The sequence below is a fragment of the Aquarana catesbeiana genome, linkage group LG01, assembly GCF_042186555.1.
Source record: "Aquarana catesbeiana isolate 2022-GZ linkage group LG01, ASM4218655v1, whole genome shotgun sequence".
Taxonomy (NCBI): domain Eukaryota; kingdom Metazoa; phylum Chordata; class Amphibia; order Anura; family Ranidae; genus Aquarana; species Aquarana catesbeiana.
This window is the reverse complement of record NC_133324.1, coordinates 676,945,226-676,966,281: the sequence shown is the minus strand read 5'-3', so window position 1 is coordinate 676,966,281 and position 21,056 is coordinate 676,945,226. Positions and strand designations below refer to the sequence as shown.

The following is a 21,056-nucleotide window of genomic DNA, read 5'->3' as shown; positions in this document are numbered from 1 at the left end:
TTTTGTTTCCTAATTATCTGTTCAGATTAAAAGAAGATGAAGCAAATAGAAGGAAGAAAACACAAGAAGACGTAGTCAGAAAAAGGCTGGATAAAATTCTTAAAACTGATATTTCTGTTACTGTACACAAATTTTAGGTGTCTTTATTTTTAAATGAAACAAATAGCGAACATTTTACATGTAGTCTATGTAAAAAGTTTACAACAAATAAAAGAATGAAGTTGTTGTTTTCTAGTTTGTGATTTCAATAAATGTACAACATTACCCTTCAGTTTTAATGTTGGTATTTTATTCTTGGATAATGGTGGCTGTCTTTCAGTTCAATTAATGTACAAATTGCCTTGCAAACTTTTACAGCTTGGAAAATAAGTATCTGCCTTGTACTTTATGCTGGTAAAAATAAATAACAATTTAATTGGAATATACCTTTCGCTTTCAGTTGTACATATACTTTTTACTTTTGTTTCTTTAGCTTTAGATGTGGGGAAAGATTAAACCCATTGTTAGAATTTACTGGTATCTGGGGCCCCATTAAAATATCTCTAACAACATAAATGGAGACCAGGAATGAAAATGCCTTTCTTTAGTAGAAAAAGGGAAGGATAGACAGTGCCCAGAGTGAACGTACCAAACTGTGCCCAACCCTCACCCATTTATTGCACATAAGTCAGTGTCTTTTCAAAACAGGAAACTATATATAGCATTTTAAAATAAAACTAATAACTCAAAACAAAATTCACCCACAGTTGCCCCTCCTGCCCCCCCAATCCCAGGCCTAAGTGTACATATTTAACCCTCTTTTTTGGGGGGGTATGAGAATTGACCCTACCCAAACAGGACATTGCATTAACCTTGTAGATAACTAAGGGATCCAGAACCTTCACCAAGTTTTCCTGGGAAATCAGCCAGTAATCTAATCAAAGTAATTGGGAGCAGAGGAACGACTGCAATCAGCATATAGGATTAAGCATAGGTATGGAAATAATACAGGCTTTATATAAGAAAAAATAAATAACATTACATACATCCAATGTACAAGCGGTACATATACCTGGGTACCTATACCTGGGTATATATAGGTATTATTAGAGATACCTCCAGAAGAATGTTGCAGCAAAGTTTAGTTGCACGGATGATCATGATGTGGCGTCTATCTTTGCGGTGAAGACAAGACCAGCTGTAATGGGGAGATCCTCCAAGTGTTGTCCAATCACCCTGGAATGTAGCTTCTCACATGCAGAAACTGTGGTGTGGCACTGGAACATACCCTAATGAAAAAGCACAATGTAATCGTGTGAAACACATCTACTTGATGCACTTGCTACTGTCCTGTGTGACTTTGCTTTTATGGAAGAAGAATAAAGGACTTTTCGTTACCTCGGTGTGCAGCCATTCCTTTTTCCATATAAAAATATCAGACCAGAAGGAACAGGGTTAACTTAAAGTGATTGTAAAGGTTTTTTTTTTTTTTTTTAAATAACAAACATGTTATACTTACCTTCTTTGTGCAAGGGTTTTGCACAGAGTGGTCCCGATACTCCTTTTCTGGGCTCCTGGCCCCTCCTCTTCATTAAGTGCCCCCACGGAGAGCTGGTTTCCATGGGGGCACTCATGCGGGTGTGCTCCCAAGTCCTACTGCTGTATCCATTGACACAGACAGCAGGACTCGGCCCCGCACCGACTCCCGTGTCACTGGACTTGATTGACAGCAGCGGCAGCCAAAGGCTTCTGCTGCTATCAATCTATCCAATAGGAACAAGAGACTGCTGGGCTCATCCTCGACGCTGGAACTATCGGGTTCAGGTAAGAAAAATGAGGGCTCTGGGGGGCTGCTGCATCACAGAAGGTTTTTTACCTTAATGCATAGAATGCATTAAGGTGAAAAACCTTGAGACTTTACAACTCCTTTAAAGTTTTTTTAAGCCATGCCCTCAGAGACAGGAAGTGCTAATATATTGTGACATTAATACATTTTGTGGGTGATATTAAAGGAGCCACACATACATCCTGCATAATAAGGAGGAGTGAACCAGAGAGGGACCCATATGTATGGTAGGAGAGAGTGGTACCCATCTAAAGAAGGGGAAACACAAGGTGAATCGGTTAATACATGCGCAATTGACACATATCTAAGGTGAACGTTCTGGGAGACTATAAGAAACACAGGGTGGGTTTTTTTTGCACTTCATGGATTGAATACATTACATTTTGCACTTTATAGTTTGAATCCGTTGGTGAAAGGTAAAGGGTTCCACACAGAAATTTAAACACGTGGAAATATCTTGGAGACTTTGTGGACTTATAAAGATAATATGAACTGTAACCACTATTAATTACTGTGTATTGGACTTTGATGAAGTTATCTATTAGGAATATATAATTGACTATTACTATTATCGCTATTAATATTGTTTTCAAAATGGTTTATGAAGTAATCAGTTATGAATGATATATAGATATATCTATATATATCTATATATCTATATAGATATATATAGATATATAGATATATATATCTATATATCTAGATATATAGATATATATATCTATATATCTATATATATAGTTATATATATATATATATATATATATATATATATATATATCTATATAAATATATAGATATATATATATATCTATATATATATATAGATATATATATAGCACTATAAGATATTGTACTTTGTGGTGGTATTGAAAGCAGCACAGAATTTTACACAATTAATACAAACACTTGAATGTGTGTGTATTTAAGACAGACTTTTCATTTCACAGTGAAAAATTGGACATGCATTTTATTTGCCTCAGGATGTGCATTACTGTGTATTATGGTGTGCCACAACACAGATGGGTTTCATTGTATTAGAGCATTAGGGTGTCATTCAAAATGAATAGCACTATGGCATTTTACTGCAGCAAATCTGTGTGGCCCTAAATTCACCTATTATTCATGATCACGACAATGTTAAAAAGATGGTTTGCACAAATCTACAGAGAAAAAATTAAATTGCAAATTAACATTCTCCATAGACCCGTGTACAAAGAATCTGGAGTGCCGCTATAAAACCTCCCCCTGCAGTCTAAAGCACAAAACAGATAGCTTTCATGTGTCAACTTTTCATTTTGTTCACTTTGTATATTTGTGTAGTGCCACCATAAAAAATAAAATGTCAATTTTGCTAAGGGGGACTGAGCTACTTTAGTTCACAGACCAAAAATCATGGTTGTATTAAAGTAGAAGTTCAGCTTAAAACTAACTCTAAATCAGTGCCCATCTGTGTTGCCAATCAGTGCCGCCAATCAGTGTTGCCTATCAGTGCTAATCGGTGCTGCCAGTCAGTGCCAACCAATGCCACCTATCAGTGCCAATCAGTGTTGCCTATCAGTCCCAATCAGTGCTTCAAATCAGTGCCACCAATCAGTGCCCATCAGTGCTGCCTATCAGTGACGCGTATCAGTGACCATCAGTGCTGCCAATCAGTGTTGCCTATCAGTGCCAATCTGTGCTGCCAATCAGTGCCATCTATTAGTGCCCATCAGTGCTGCCTATCAGTGCCAATCAGTGCCCACCAGTGCTGCCTATCAGTGCCCACCTGTGTTGCCAATCAGTGCTGCCTATCAGTATCAACCAATGCCACATATCAGTGCCAATCAGTGCTGCCTATCAGTGCTCATAAGCACTGCCTATCAGTGACCATCTGTGGTTCCAATCAGTGCCACCTATTAGTGCTAATCAGTGCTGCCTATCAGTGCTTCCAATTAGTGCCACATATCAGTGCCCATCAGTGATGCCAATCACTGTTGCCTATCAGTGCCATCTATCAGTGCCAATCAGTGCCCATTAGTGCTGCCTATCAGTGCCCATCAGTGCTGCCCATCAGTGTTGCATATCAGTGTCAATCAGTGCTGCCTATCAGTGCTTCCAATCAGTGCCACATATCAGTGCCAATCAGTGCCCATCAGTGCTGCCTATCGGTGCTTATCAGCACTGCCTATCAGTTCCCATCAGAGCTGTCAATCAGTGTTGCCTATCAGTGCCCATCAGTGCTGCCTATCAGTGCCAATCAGTGCCCATCAGTGCTGCCTAGCATGCCACCTGTTAGTGCCCATCTGTGCTGCCAATCAGTGCCCATCAGTGTTGCCAATCAGTGTTGCTTATCAGTGCCAATCATTGCCACCTGTTAGTGCCCATCTGTGCTGCCAATCAGTGCCCATCAGTGTTGCCAATCAGTGTTGCTTATCAGTGCCAATCATTTCCACCTGTCAGTGCCAATCAGTGATGCCTATGAGTGCCAATCAGTGCTGCCAATCAGTGCCAACCAATACTTCATATCAGTGCTGCCAATCAGTCCCAATCAGTGCTTCCAATCAGTGCCACCTATCAGTGCCAATGAGTGCCCATCAGTGCTGCCCATTAGTGCCACCTATCAGTATCCATCAGTGCTGCCCATCGGTGCTGCCTATCAGTGCCCATCAGTGCTGCCTATCAGCGCCCACCTGTGCTGCCAATCAGTGCTCCCTATCAGTGCCAACAAATGCTACCTATCAGTGCCAATCAGTGCTGCCTATCAGTGCCAATCAGTGCTTCCAATCAGTGCCACGGATCAGTGCCAATCAGTGTTGCCTATCAGTGCCAATCAGTTCTGTCCATCAGTGCTGCGTATTAGTGCCAATAAGTGCCACCTATCAGTGCCATCAAGCAGTGCCAATCAGTGGCCATCAGTGTTGCCAATCAGTGGTGCCTATCAGTGTCAATCAGTGGTACTGATCAGTGCCCATCAGTGCTACCAATCAGTGTCGCCTATCAGTGCCAATCAGTGCCCATGAGTGCTACCTATCAGTGCTGCCAATCAGTTCCCATCAGTTCTGCCAGTCAGTGCCCATCAGTGCACTGTTTGCAGGGTTGGGGAGATGAACTCAGCAGCCAGGCACATTGTTCATGGGGGGCCGGCCTGGTGGGGCACAACTGAAATCTGTCGATTATTATTAATGCCACATGCCGATCGTTAGTATAATAGGTAATCACCACACTACTATTTACAATAAATTACTGGCGGTAAAATAAAAAAGTGTCAGTAAAAGGCTTGTTGCTAAGCATTGCTATGTATTCCCACACCACAAAAAAAAGTGTAGTGCCAACTTACTGATCAATAACTTAACAATAATGGTGGAACCCTCTAATGTATTGAAATCTCAATAAACTTCAATATTACCACAATACCAGTCTCTGTGATATGTAACGTCACATATAATACACATCAAACTGAAAAAAGACATATAAATGAAACTTAGCAGGAATGGTGGAAACCCCTCCTATAGATATTTGACATACATATTAACTTCAAGTGCAATAATTTCAGTGATATGTGATTTCACATGTAATACACATCAAAAGAAGAATACGACATACATTTTTTTAACCACTTGACAACTGGGCACTTAAACCCCCTTCCTAACTAGACCAATTTTCAGCTTTTGGTGCTCTCACATTTTGAATGACAATTACTCAGTCATGCAACACTGTATCTTTATGAAATCTTTGTCCTTTTTTTCACACAAATAGAGCTTTCTTTTGGTGGTATTTAATCACTGCTGGGTTCTTTATTTTTTGCGCCGTAAAAGAAAAAAGACAGAAAAATCTGTAAAAAAATACATTTTTCTTCATTTCTGTTATAATATTTTGCAAATTAGTAATTTTTCTTCATATATTTTGGCCAAAATTTATACCGCTACATATCTTTGGTAAAAATAACCCAAATCGGTGGATATTATTTGGTCTTTTTGAAAGTTATAGAGTCCAAAAGCTATGGTGCGAATATCTGAAAAATGATCACACCTGAAGTACTGACGGCCTATCTCATCTCTTGAGACCCTAACATGCCAGAAAAGTACAAATACCCCCCAAATGGCCCCTTTTTGGAAAGAAGACATTCCAAGGTATTTAGAAAGATGCATGGTGAGTTTTTTGAAGTTGTCATTTTTTCCCACAATTCTTTGCAAAATCAAGGTTTTTTTTTTACTTTTTTTTTTTTTTTCCACAAAATTGTCATATTAGCAGGGTATTTCTCACAGACCGCATATGCATACCACAAATTACACAACAAAACACATTCTGCTATTACTCCCGAGTATGGTGATACCACATGTGTGAGACTTTTACACAGCGTGGCCACATACAGAGGCCCAACATGCAGGGGAGCACCTTCAGGCGTTCTGGAGCACCCAGGCCAATTCTGACATTTCTCTCCTACATGTAAAAATCACCATTTATTAGCTAGAAAATTACTTAGAACCCCAAAACATTATATATGTTTTTTTAGCAAAGACCCTAGAGAATACAATGGCGGTCGTTGCAACTTTTTATCTCGCACGGTATTTGCGCAGCAATTTTTTTAACGCTTTTTTTTGGAAAAAAAACTGTTTTGTGCTTTACAAAAACCAAAACAGTAAAGTTAGCCCAATGTTTTTGCATAATGTGAAAGATGAAGTTACGCCGAGTAAATAGATACCCAACATATCACCCTTCAAAATTGCACGCGCTTGTGGAATGGCGCCAAACTTTGTTACTCAAAAATCCCCATAGGCGACGCTTTAAAATTTTTTACTGGTTACATGTTTTGAGTTACAGAGGAGGTCTAGGGCCAAAATTATTGCTCTCGCTCTACCGATCGCAGCGATACCTCACATGTGTGGTTTGAATACCGTTTTCATATGTGGGCGGGACTTACGTATGCGTTCGCTTCTGCATGCGAGCACACAGGGACTGGGGCGCTTTAAAAATTTTTTTTTTTTTTTTATTGTTCATTTTACTTTATTTATTTTAGTTTGATGCTTTTTTCCAAAAAAAAAAAATTTTGACCACTTTTATTCCTATTACAAGGAATATAAACATCCTTGTAATAGGAATATGGCATGACAGGTCCTCTTTACAGTGAGATATGGGGTCAATAAGACCCCACATCTCACTTCTAGGCTGGGAAGCCTGAAATTAAAAAAAAAAAAAAAAAAAAAAAAGATCCTGGCTTAGATCGTAGCGGTGAGTCGGTAGAAGCACCGCAAGGCGGCGGGAAGGGGGGACGTCCCCTCTCGCCTCCCGTAAGAACGATCAAGCAGTGGAACAGCTGCTATGATCGTTCTCATGGTGTAGGGAATCGCCGGCTGAAAAAGCTGATATCTGAATGATGCCTGTAGCTGCAACCATCATTCAGATATCTCCGCACAAAGTCAAGGACGTTGTATGACGGCCGGCAGGCGGGAAGTGGTTAAAACTTTTTTTTTTTAACACAAAGTTGTCCATTTATACAATATTTCTACCACATAACATGTACATACCAAAAATGACACCCCAAAATAGATTTTCCTGCTCCTCCTGAGTACGGCGATACCCCATGTGTGAGACTTCCACAGCCTGGCCACATACAGAGGGCGAGTACAGCCGAGAATGGCTCAGCATGGCAGGGTATGGCGGGGTATTGCGGAGTATGGCGGGGTATTGCGGAGTATGGCGGAGTATGGCGGGGTATGGCGGGGTATGGCGGGGTATGGCGGAGTATGGCGGGGTATGGCGGAGTATGGCGGGGTATTGCGGAGTATGGCGGGGTATGGCGGGGGCATGGCAGAGTATGGCGGGGGCATGGCAGAGTATGGCGGGGGCATTGCAGAGTATTGTGGGGGCATTGCAGAGTATTGCACAGCATTGCAGAGAATTGTGGGGGCATTGCAGAGTATTGCACAGCATTGCAGAGTATTGTGGGGGCATTGCAGAGTATTGCACAGCATTGCAGAGTATTGTGGGGGCATTGCAGAGTATTGCACAGCATTACAGAGTATTGCACAGCATTGCAGAGTATTGCACAGCATTGCAGAGTATTGTGGGGGCATTGCAGAGTATTGCACAGCATTGCAGAGTATTGCACAGCATTGCAGAGTATTGTGGGGGCATTGCAGAGTATTGCACAGCATTGCAGAGTATTGTGGGGGTATTGCAGAGTATTGTGGGGGTATTGCAGAGTATTGCACAGCATTGCAGAGTATTGTGGGGGTATTGCAGAGTATTGTGGGGGTATTGCAGGGTATTGCACAGCATTAGTAGTGAGGGATGGCTGAGCATGGATGGATGGATGTCTCTGTGCAGCGCTGTGGGCACTACACATACAGCCCACAGCGCTGCAGACATCCATCCATCCCGCTCCCCGCTCACTGTGTACCGATCGGTACACAGGAGGGGAGGAGAGGAACCGGCGTCATCAGATGACGCCGGTCTGTTTACATGTGATCGCGCGGCTCGATCACATGGTAAACGGCCGCGATCAGCGGCCATTTACCGGGATCCATGATGCCCCGGCGGTCACGGATGTGTTCGGGTGCGCGCCCCAGGGGGCGCGCGAGAGGGGAATTCTGGGAGGACGTCATAGTACGTCCACCCAGAGTTATCCAACTGCCCTGCAGCCGTCATTCGGCTATGGGCCGGTTGGTAACTGGTTAAACTTAGCAGGGATGGTAGAAACCCCTCTACAGATAATTGCAATACAAATTAACTTCAAGTGCAACAACTTTTTAGAGCCCTTGCACACTGGGGCGGTTTGCAGGCGCTATTGCGCTAATAATAGCGCCTGCAAACCGCCCTGAAAGTGCCGCTGCATGTATTCCTATGTGAAAGCCCCGAGGGCTTGCACACTGGAGCGATGCGCTGCCAGGACGGTAATAAAAGTCCTGCTAGCAGCATCTTCGGAGCGGTGAAGGAGCGGTGTGTATACCGCTCCTTTACCGCTCCTGCCCATTGAAATCAATGGGACGGCGCGGCTATACCGCCGGCAATGCGCCTCTGCAGAGGCGCTTTGCGGTGGTTTTTAACCCTTTCTCGGCCGCTAGCGGGGGGTAAAACCGCCCCGCTAGCGGCCGCATACCGACGGTAAAACGCCGCTATTAATAGCGGCGTTTTACCGCCGACGCCGCCCCCGCTCCAGTGTGCAAGGGCTCTTAGATGGGAGGTTCACACCATTATGGCACTTTGGAATTTTTATTTTTTAGATTGTTGCACTTAATTTTATAAGTTTTAGTTACTATTATAATGTGAATTTTTGCACTTGAAGTTAATTTTCCACCACCCTTGCTAAGGCTCCATTCACACTAGCGCGTTTTTTGATGCATTTTGCATTTTGCAGAAATGCACGGGAATTTTTTAACATGGGTTCCTATGGAACATGTTCACATCAATGCCTTTTTGTATCTCTGCATTTTTGGAAAGGGTCGGGGACTTTTTTTCATGCAAAAAGCAGCGTTTTGCATGTAATGGATTTCAATGGACAAGCATCAAAAACGCAAGTGCACCGTTTTTGCAGCGTTTTTGCAGCGTTTTTGATGCGTTTTTGCCGTTTTTTTTTTTTTTTGTTTTTTTTTTATTTTTTTTTAATTTTTTTTTTAGACTGTAAAAAAAAACTGTATAAAAAAAAAAAAAAACGCAAATCGTGGCAAAAACGCCGCAAAAACGCCGCAAAAACGCTGCTCAAAAACGTGGCAAGCATGAAAAAAAAACCTCCAAAAACGCTCAAAAGCAACATGCATAGGCATATGTGCAAAAAGCAGCAAAAATGCATAGGTGTGAATCCAGCCTTAGGCTGGATTCACACCTATGCATGTTGCTTTTGGGCGTTTTTGGAGGTTTTTTTTTCATGCTTGCCACGTTTTTGAGCAGCGTTTTTTTTTTGTTTTTTTTTACAGTTTTTTTTTACAGTCTAAAAAAAAAATAAAAAAAAAATTAAAAAAAAAAAACGGCAAAAACGCATCAAAAACGCATCAAAAACGCTGCAAAAACGCTGCAAAAACGGTGCACTTGCGTTTTTGATGCTTGTCCATTGAATTCTATTACATGCAAAACGCTGCATTTTGCATGAAAAAAAGTCCCTGACCCTTTCCAAAAATGCAGAGAAACAAAAAGGCATTGATGTGAACATGTTCCTTAGGAACCCATGTTAAAAAATTCCCGTGCATTTCTGCAAAATGCAAAATGCATCAAAAAACGCGCTAGTGTGAATGGGGCCTTAGTCCATGTCTTTATGGACCTTGATTTGTGCACTTGTGCGTAGTCATATTGGAACAGGAAGGGGCCATCCCCAAACTGTTCCCTCAAAGTTGGGAGCATGAAATTGTCCAAAATGTCTTGGTATGCTAACGCCTTAAGAGTTCCCTTCACTGGACCTAAGGGGCCAAGCCCAACCCCTGAAAAGCAACCCCACACCATAGTTCCCCCTGCACCAAATGATTTGGACCAGTGCACAAAGCAAGGTCTATAAAGACATTGATGAGCGAGTTTGGGGTGGAGGAAATTGACTGGCCTGCACAGAGTCCTGACCTCAACCCGATAGAACACCTTTGGGGTGAATTAGAGCTGAGACTGTGAGCCAGGTTTTCTCGTCCAACATCAGTGTTTGACCTCACAAATGTGCTTCTGGAAACATTCCCATAGACACACTCCTAAACCTTGTGGACAGCCTTCCCAGAAGAGTTGAAGCTGTTATAGCTGCAAAGGGTGGGCCAACTCAATATTGAATCATACAGTCTAAGACTGGGATGCCATTAAAGTCCATTAAAGTCCATGTGCGTGTAAAGGCAGGCATCCCAATACTTTTCGTAATATAGTGTGTAAATAAATATATACAGTATCTCACAAAAGTGAGTACACCCCTCACATTTATGTAAATATTTTATTATATCTTTTTACCTGACAACACTGAAGAAATTACACTTTGTTACAATGTAAAGTAGTGAGTTTACAGCTTGTATAACAGTGCAAATTTGCTGTCCCCTCAAAATAACTCAACACACAGCCATCAATGTCCAAACCGCTGGCAACAAAAGCGAGTACACCCCTAAGTGAAATTGTCCAAATTGGGCCCAGCCATTTCCCTTCCCAGTGTCATGTGACTCGTTAGTGTTACAAGGTCCCAGGTGTGAATGGGGAGCAGATGTGTTCAATTTGGTGTTATCGCTCTCACTCTCTCATACTGGTCACTTGAAGTTCAACATGGCACCTCATGGTAAAGAACTCTCTGAGAATATGAAAAAAAGAGTTGTTACTCTACATAAAGATGGCCTAGGCAATAAGAAGATTGCCAAGACCCTGAAACAGCTGCAGCACTGTGGCCAAGGCCATACAGCAGTATAACAGGACAGGTTCCACTCAGAACAGGCCTCGCCATGGTCTACCAAGGAAGTTGAGTGCATGTGCTCAGTGTCATATCCAGAGGTTGTCTTTGGGAAATAGACATATGAGTGTTGCCAGTATTGCTGCAGAGGTTGAAGGGATGGGGGGGGTCAGCCTGTCAGTGCTCAGACCATACGCGGCACACTGCATCAAATTGTCACCCCAGACGGAAGCCTCTTCTACAGATGATGCACAAGGCAGCCCACAAACAGTTTGCTGAAGACAAGCAGACTAAGGACATGGATTAATGGAACCATGTCCTGTGGTTTGATGAGACCAAGATAAACTTATTTGGTTCAGATGGTGTCAAGCGCAGCCAGGTGAGGAGCACAAAGACAAGTGTGTCTTTCCTACACGTCAAGCATTGTGGTGGGAGTGTCATGGTCTATGGCTGCATGAGTGCTGCCAGCACCGGGGAGCTACAGTTCATTAAGGGAACCATGAATGCCAACATGTACTGTGACATACTGAACCAGAGCATGATCCCCTCCCTTCGGAGACTGGGCCGCAGGGCAGTATTCCAACATGATAACGTCCCCAAACACACCTCCAAGGCGACCACTTCCTTGCTAAAGAAGCTGAGGGTAAAGGTGATGGACTGGCCAAGCATGTCTCTAGACCTAAACCCTATTGAGCATCTGTGGGGCATCCTCAAACAGAAGGTGGAGGAGCGCAAGGTCTCTAACATCCACCAGCTTCATGACGTCTTAATGGAGGAATGGAAGAGGACTCCAGTGGCAACCTGTGAAGCTCTGGTGAACTCCATGCCCAAGAGGGTTAAGGCAGTGCTGAAAAATAATGGTGGCCACACAAAATATTGACAGTTTGGGCCCAATTTGGACATTTTCAGCGGTGTAATCACTTTTGTTGCCAGCGGTTTAGACGTTAATGGCTGTTTGTTGAGTTATTTTGAGAGGACAGAAAATTTACACTGTTATACAAGCTGTACACTCACTACTTTACATTGTAGCAAAGGGTCATTACTTCAGTGTTGTCACATGGAAAGATATAATAAAATATTTACAAAAATGCAAGGGGTATACTCACTTTTGTCAGGTACTGTGTATATATATATATATATATATATATATATATATATATATATATATATATACACAGTATATATAGTTGTTCCAAACAGAGTATTACTCACCCAGCCAAACTCTGCCTCTCTCAGAAAACATATCCGCCGCTGGGGAGAGGCCTGGACTGGCCCTTCTCCCTGGAGTCCTTTCTGCCGCTGGAGAGAAGACAGGGGGACTGGGCTCACTCCATCATGCTGTTGGGGATCTGGGCCGACTGCCCAGCATCCCTGGGGTATACAGGTGGGGACTGAAGCCCCATCCACCGACACCAGGTCAAGCTGCAGTTGTGAGGTGACGACTGCATTCTCTCCTTGGATCCTGATTGGCAGCTCGCAACAGACTGCCACCTCCTCACCCTGGGCCTCCACAATTGCTGAAGGTGTGGGGCAGAGGTCTTGGACCCTCTGTCCGGTTGCCAGCACTTCTGCTAGGGGTTTGCTAGGTGGTTCCTCCTCTACAGAAACATCTATTAAATCCTCAGTCTCTGGAATTGCTAAAAGTGTGGGACAGAGGTCTTGGACCCTCTGTTCAGTTACCAGATCTTCAGCTGGAGAAGTTTATTGTAACTCCATAGATGCTGCTGGCAGAAAATCACATGTCCCTGTCAGTGTTGTGGGAGAAAGGCCGACTACCTCTTCTCTCAAGATGGCCGAAGCCACTGTTGGTGCTCGGCAGAGCACAGTGAACTTTGGCCCTGATAGCAGCTCTTCTGCTGGAGGCTCATCAGGTTGTTCTTCCTCAGCAGAAAAGTCTATCAAATCCCATGTCTCTGCAACTGATGTCTGGGGATAGAGGTTCACCATCTCCTGTCCATGAAACCCAGAAGATGCTATCAGTGCTGGGCAGAGGTTATCAGAGCTCTGCCCTGTTGTCAGCACTTCAGGTTTGGGGACAGCAATCTCCAGATTTTCCACTGCCGATTCTCTGGCATGCTGCTGAACGTGTTCTAGCAGTTTCCTGTATGCCCTTTCCAGATGCTGTTCCTTCCTTAGCAAATGGTCCATAGCATAGCCTCTCTATAATCATCCAGGTCATTAAGGGTAGGTTCCCCTTCATCGCCAAACACAAAACGATCTGTAAGGCTCTCCCACAGCAATCCAGGGCCGCCAAAGTCATATCCCTCCAGAGAGCATTCTGTTGTCTCCCCTAAATATCCCTGCTCTGCGTGCCATTGCAGAGCCCGATAATGATTGTCCAGCTCTATCTCCTGCTGGACCAGCCTGTCCAACTCAGTCACCCATTGTTCCTGGGGCCGCTCTCCCAGGAATGCCATCCGCAATGCCCGTTGGTCACTGGCCCGTTGCTCTTGGGTTGGAAAGCACTTGCCCTGTTTTATACCAGCGAGCTGGAGGGCTCCAATCCAGAGCTCCACCTGAATTTGCTGCCTAAGCCCCAGGTATTCATTATCAGACACAGTCCTGGTGTATGTTGAAAGGATGATCCGCAGCAGCCCCAGGAATTCTGCTGCCAGGTCCATATCTCCGCTGGGGTGACCGAAGTCTGCTTTCCTGATCTTGGATCCAGGTGGAGGTTTGGATGTCCCAGACTACAGGAAGCTTCCCGCTGCTTGCCACCAATGTCACGGAACGTCCCACACTCCACTTGAGTGCTTCCATCAGTATACCACTTCCTGCCAGTCTGGACTCAGATATCAGATATTCCAACCGCTCATAAGCACAAAAAAAGGCGACACTTTTTCACTGTTAACATGGACTGTTTTATTATCACACATGGACACAACAGATAAAATAACTCAGAGACTCTCCCCCCCCCACCCTTGGGAAAGAGGGCGGGTTAAACTGTCCAAAGACAATGGACACACAGATCAGGTGTGTTCAAACTTCTCCACAGTAAACAATCTTTTCAGCAGGGGGGCTGCTGGAGGAATCCCCCTCTCCCACCACAGGGACACACATCCCAAATGATCACAGCAAAGAGTCCACAACAGAATGAGACAACATACAATATATACATATATACACGACTGAGTCCGACTAGTACAGATCAGACTGGATTTCTCATTCACCTCCCAAAGATTATTGTTCCCTTGAAAATCCAGGGCCCATAATCAAAAGGCAAAAGGCTTGCATTCAGTCCCCTCCAAAAGCCTCTTTCTCGGCTAGGTCTGTCACAGTATGTATAACGATTTTTATCTTTACAGGGTTAGAAAGGTTAGTCCTAGAATGTGGCTGCGAGTAGATTTAGGGATAGTTCGTTTTAGGATGAACTTCCACTTTAATGCTAAAGGGTAAGTTCGCCAATGCAGTAAATCTGTAAAGTAAACTTAATTGAACCCCCTCCCCATCTCCCCCGGTCCCTCTGTACTGGAGTCCCGCAATCCCCCTACTGTCAGGCACCGGGACATCGCTTTATCCTCCTGGCTTTCTCTCCTCCAGCGCTGACAGGACAGGCTAGATGGATTCTGATTGGTCAGCACTGTCCATGTGATGGTGCTGACCAATCTGACATTAAAGAACCCTCTACGGCTACGCAGTTTAAGGTTAAATGTCACACTTAAATAAAAAGGTGGTAAACATTTTATTGCTGCCTGGGGGGGGGGGGGGTAGTGTTTATAGTTATGGCCTCCCATTTTAAAGTGTTACTAAACCCAGAACCTGATTTCACTATATCTGGTCTCCCACAGTATACAGAACATGAAAATGCAATTATTTTAGTAAACTGCTAAATACCTTTTCTCATCAGCAGTATATAGCAGCCTTGTGACTTGTATCAGTTCCTAGTAAAGCTTGTAGGAGGAGTTTTCATTCTCCCCTGATCCTCTGTCTGGACAATGCTGATTGGCCCTGTGTGGATCACATGCACTCTCCCTTCTCTGTTCTATCACGAGATGGGTTGGAGTCAGTTAAAGAAGAGGAGGATCAGGGAAGACAGGCTCACATGGCCTTTATACACAGTGCAGATGATTAACCCCTTAAGTTCCACAGTGAGTATACCAAGCATGCTTTACTGCATATACAGACTGATTTTACTGTTGTGGGTTTAGTATCACTTTAAGAAGTAAAAAAAAAAAAAAAAAAATATTTTTTTTCTGAAAAAAAAGAAGAAAAAAAGTTTGACCTGCAGCATTAGTTGTAATTACATCTTCACTTATAGTTCTCTCTTACACCTCCTTCAAAATCCCAGAAATACCTGTTAAGCCTGCCACTGAACTCTATCTAATGAAGTTAGCAACAATGTTGCATTGCTCCTAAATTCTTGATATTTTCATGTAGACTGTACTTGTTTGCACTAAAGTGGGATGAGAAGATGCTGTGGGGGCATGGTGTGGCAACCAGCATTGTCATGGCTCATTCACAAGCCTGTAGCTTGTCAATTACTACCTGACCACACCTAGTCCTGCCCACTGTTTTCTGGATTCACAACACTGCCTTTGTCACTGATCCCTCTCACTGTGAGCTGCAGTGTCTGGGAGGGGGAGCATGTGAAATACAAATGAACGGGGATTTGGCTTAGTCAGGGAAGGTAAATGAAATGTTTTTGCTTACTTTATGGGGCTTGTGTATCAAATGATAACTTGATTTGAAACCGTTTAGACAGTCAAGACTCTTTATTTGCACTTTAAGACATTGGAGGGTGGTCAGATGTACAGGTAAGATCCTACCAACCTCAGGTTCAGGTATCTTCACTGGACAACACTTCACTAGAATCCTTTTATGTGTTTTGATCAGGTGGAGGGGGGATCAAATGCCAGGTGGTTCGGGACCTCAGGCAGTTCACACACCAGCACCTGTCAGGACCCACTAGAGTTACATAAACAAGACTTCATTTAAAAAATCCTACAGCATTATAAAATTATATGGGTTTCCATTTGCATTATGAATATCTAGTGGAAGACCTAGTAAGATTCTCTTTTACACCAGTTCTTAAATCTTTCTCTCTGGGGCAAAACCAGTTATTTTAATTCAATCACAAAGACAGAAATATCTAAAGTTATATTATTATAGGAATTCAACAAATGTTACAGAGCACTGGGGTTAATATACTAACACTGGAGAGTGGAGAGTGCAAAATCTTGTGCAGCTCTGCACAGAAACCAATCAGCTTCCAGGTTTTTTTGTCAAAGCTTAATTGAACAAGCTGAAGTAAGAAGCTGATTGGCTACCATGCACAGCTTCACCAGATTTTGCACTCTCCAGTTTTAGTAAATCAAACCCTTTGGGTCTCATCATCTCATTACAAATGTTCCTCCAATGTTTTCCATAACTACTACAAAGGCCACATTGTACTTCTTACATAGAAGGTTGCATATACATTGAAAGCATTAAATAATAAATAATGGCGAATGTAATGTATGCAGAAGTCCTTTATTATTAACGAAGGATTTTATTTTTTATTGTGTGAACCTACAGTCTGTTTTTCCACATCCATAAGTAACCTTGATATCAGCAAACTAAATGGTCTGAATCTAATTTGGATAGTCTTTATGTAAGTGGCACTGCCTTCATCATATGACCTGTCAAGAAGAGGGATGCTTGCCATGATACAATGGATGGCATTTTTGAAAGATCTAACAAAATGTAGAAAGTTACTTGCACTCCCAAATTTTCCTTTCAGCATTATTGTGAAACGTCAATAAGATAGTGACACATGTTGCCTTTATAAACAGGCCATGACTGTAAGTTTTACATTGCCCAGGTCAAATTTGAGACTAGAATTTACTGACTGGAGCAACGAAATTTTCTAAAACAGAGACATCTTTAGGAAGTATTGTACCTAAATGGGATCATGAAAAAAGACATTCCAGTGTTTATCCAAAATATGGCCCATATTTTGTATTACCTAGGTATTTCAATGTGGGCAAAACGTCTTCCCTTCAACAAAATTCTTAGTTTATAGTTGTTTAATCTTGGAAAACTGTAAGATAAGCACATAAGAGGAACATCTGTAATAAGAAGATGGAACACAATGGGGTGGGTTTACTGAAGCAAATAGACTACGCAATTAGACTATGCAATTTGCAAGTTCAGTTGCACTCATTTTCCCCAGAGCTTTGTAAGGCTAGGTTCAAACTGGAACCCGCTGCGGATCGCACAGGAGCGCTGTGCGTCCCTGTTCCCCGTTTCAGGGACGAATCAGGGCCAAATCTATGCCTGAATTCGGCGCTGAAACTGAGCCAAAGACGTACAGCTTTTCTGTGCAGTGCGCTCCGCAGCCGCAATAGGGAGCCAGTCACATGGGATAGTAGGCATCATGCAAAATTACAAAACATGCATAGCAAATAAATAAACAGACCATACACCCATTTCATTATAATAATAATTCTTTATTCTATTTATTGGATAAAATTGGCCACGGCCTGATTTATTGGTTTTATTTTATTTTTAATACCAAACCAAATTTATTTATAACATCAAATCCATTCTCATAAAGCATATTCTCAACCAAACTTTATTTTAACCATAAACCATACTCAACCCAGCCACTGAGACTCGAGCTGAATCAGCATTTATCATCAAATCTTCTTCTTAAATCTCCCAAACGACAGGAGAGTTGATACCATCAACTCTCATGTCCACAGAACCCCAGACCGCGGCCGACTCTATGCATGTTTGCAAATTAGAATTAAAAATATCTAAGCCTACCTCAGATAAATGAATGCCGTCAAATCTATACAAACCTGGTAAGTTTCCTTCCAGTTCCATATGACGAAACGACAAACCTAAATTGGGGACTAAAAATTTCTCCATAGCCCTATTTATCCTTTTCCTAACTTTGTTTAGAGATTTAAAAACTAAAGAATTAGACCAACATAAACGTGGAATGATTTCTGAAAAGACCAAAACCGTGTTTGGTGAATTGATCCGCAAAAATCTAAATGTGTCCTGCATGGAAGAAATCAAATCTAAAGTCTTCACTTTCCCAATATCAGTACCACCAAGATGAATTACGATTATATCCGGAGAAGTATATAAAGCATATAATCTACCTAACTCGAAAACCAAATCTTCCCATAACATACCCCTCCGTCCATACCAATGAATGCGAAAAGAGGAAGGATCCAGTCCTAGATTTTCAGAGTATATTCTATGAGCTGCTCTCTGTTGTGCCCAAAAAACAAAAGAATGGCCCACAATCCACACTGTGCGGTGAGGACCTGAAACAAAATAACAATTTAATAAGGACGAATGTATAATTGAAAAGAATTAGAACTCCATCTTCCTATTTTTTTGATGATATTATCTTGTAAACCGATTCGAGCGGCCTCAGTAGCCGCTCCTATTCTAAATGAATGACATGTGATCTTTAAATGACTCAGACGTAAATACACCAAACATCTTTTTAAAACTGCCGAAAATTGATAAACAGTTAAAGGAGAACCATCCTCGTGAATAAATAAAAATTCGGAAATATTAGGCCGTAATTCAAAATAAAAACGTAAAGTTTTAACTGGACAAATATTAACATCCGTGCATTCTTTTAAATTTATCCAGGCCCCTAAACCTAGAGGGTCCGTTTTACTAAAACACAGGAAAATGCGCAGACCATCCGATAAAAACTGAACATTTGATGATAACATTCCTGATGTACTTGTCTTAGAACAAGGTAAAACTTCGGAAATCCGAAACGCAGCAAAAAACGTTAATGTAAAAACCGAAGAAAAAAGTGCAGCTTCATAATTTGACAAACATGCATACCCCGTTGCCATACAAAGTCTTGACAACATATCAGGTATTATCGGAGATCTACTATCTTTCTTAAAATTTTTCCTCTTATATCCCTTTAAAACCTGTCTCACCGAGAAAAAACTATGACAAGGAGGCAGGCTGTAAAGGCGCAAAAAGAAAGAAATTCCCGATAACGTTTTGCAAATATGAGACCAGGAGTATTCCTTCTGAATTAACGATTGAAGAAATAGCAGCACAATATTTTCGGAATATTCTGAAACAGTAACGTTCAAAGCTAATAAGAAATTAGACCACAAAAGCCACGAAGAAGTATAATTCTTCCAAGTAGAAGGGGCTACAGAATTCTTAATATTCTGAGATATCAAATCAGATCCCACAGATGCGACGGGCAAAGTGACCCCACCACATCCGCCTCTGGCATTAATTCGAAAAATCGTTCCATCTGTAAGCGAGATAGAGCATCGGCAATTATATTAGTCTTACCTGGAATATACTTAGCCTTTATCCAAACGTTCCATCGGAGGCATAGAAAAACTAAATGTCGCAAATAAGCGACCACCGAAGGCGATTTGGAAGAAAGGCTGTTAACCGCAAAAGCAACACCTTTATTGTCAGTGCTAACTAACAACCTCTTATCCCTAAAGTAATAACCCCATAGTTCTAACGATACTATAATAGGAAAAAGCTCTAGCAGAACACTGTTTTTGCAAAAACCATTCGTGATCCACCTGGATGGCCAGGTCGAGGAACACCAATGATTTCCCCAAATTGTCCCAAAACCAACCGATCCAGCAGCATCAGTTGATAGTTTAAAGTCACTATCTATAATAAAGTCCTGTTGCCATAGAGCTCTACCATTAAACTTTTCCAGAAATTGTAACCAAACCATTAAATCTTGCTTGATGTCCATAGTAATTCTAACATGGGATGACGGATTTTTTAAACCAGAAATAGCCGTGTACAATCTTCTGGAAAAAACCCTACCCATAGGTAAAATTCTTGTTGCGAATGCTAACTGACCTAACAACGATTGCATCTCCTTTAAAGTTACTTTACGTTTTCTCAAGAATAACCTCAAAAGTTGATTAAGTCTATAAATTTTCTCATTGGGCAATCTAAATTCCATGTTTATAGTGTCTAAAGTTATCCCCAAAAACTCAATACAACAAGTTGGAAAAATGGTCTTTTCTGCCGCCAAAGGAATACCAAAATAATCGCATATTCCTTGAAACGATTTTAATAAATGCAAACAATCGTTCTCACCACCCCTTCCCATGAATAAAAAATCATCCAGATAGTGGATAAAACCGTCAGAGGCAGTTACTTTACCTACCACCCATTCTAAAAAATGGAGAAAGCTTCAAAATAAAAACATGAAATAGAACAACCCATAGGCAGGGCTTTGTCGAAATAAAATTTTTCCTCGAAATTAATACCTAATGAGCTAAAGCAATCAGGATGCAAAGGAAGAAGCCGAAAAGCAGATTTTATATCCGCCTTCGCCATTAGTGCATTAACCCCTAATGAACGCAGTTTAGCTACTGCTGTGTCAAAAGATGTATAAGAAACTGTCACTGAATCACTATCAATTTGATCATTTAATGAGCTACCAAAAGGGAATGACAGGTGATGTATGAGCCGAAATTCATTCGGTTCTTTTTTAGGAATCAAGCCCAATGGAGAAATCCTAAAATCATCAAAAGGGGGGCTATCAAAAGGACCCTCCATCCTGCCTGCTTCCACTTCTTTTAATAATTTTTTACGCACTAAATGAGGGTAATCGTTTACAGATTTCAAATTTTTTACCTGTGTACAACCCTTACCTTGAAACTTTGGTAATGAAAACCCGACAGAGAAACCTTCAATTAGCAGAGATGCCATCTGAAGGTTTGGATAAATCCGAAGCCAAGGAAGAATTCTTGGAAACTTCACTGGCGTGATTGCTTTTGAAAAAACTTTCCTTTTGGCTTGCTTGAAGCTTCCGAAAACATTTAGAGATTGGGTGATTTCCGGAGCAAAAAGCCCATTCTTGCTTATATTTGCATGCAGATAACCATTTACAATGACTATCATTGTATGCAAAACACAAACCTTTCTTATAATTAGTACTTGTAGTCGAAT

The 21,056-nt window shown here is 41.9% G+C and overlaps 1 protein-coding gene across 1 annotated transcript in view; it reads left to right on the top strand.

Moving 5' to 3' along the window:
- The window catches only part of LOC141116339 (uncharacterized), a 106,947-nt gene extending 106,251 nt beyond the window's left edge, over positions 1–696 (top strand). Inside the window, exon 9 of the mRNA XM_073608598.1 lies at positions 26–696. Within this exon, the coding sequence (XP_073464699.1) occupies positions 26–30 (5 nt within the window). The 3' untranslated portion in view covers positions 31–696. The remainder of the gene's footprint in view (positions 1–25) is intronic.
- Positions 697–21,056: the final 20,360 nt, after the last annotated feature.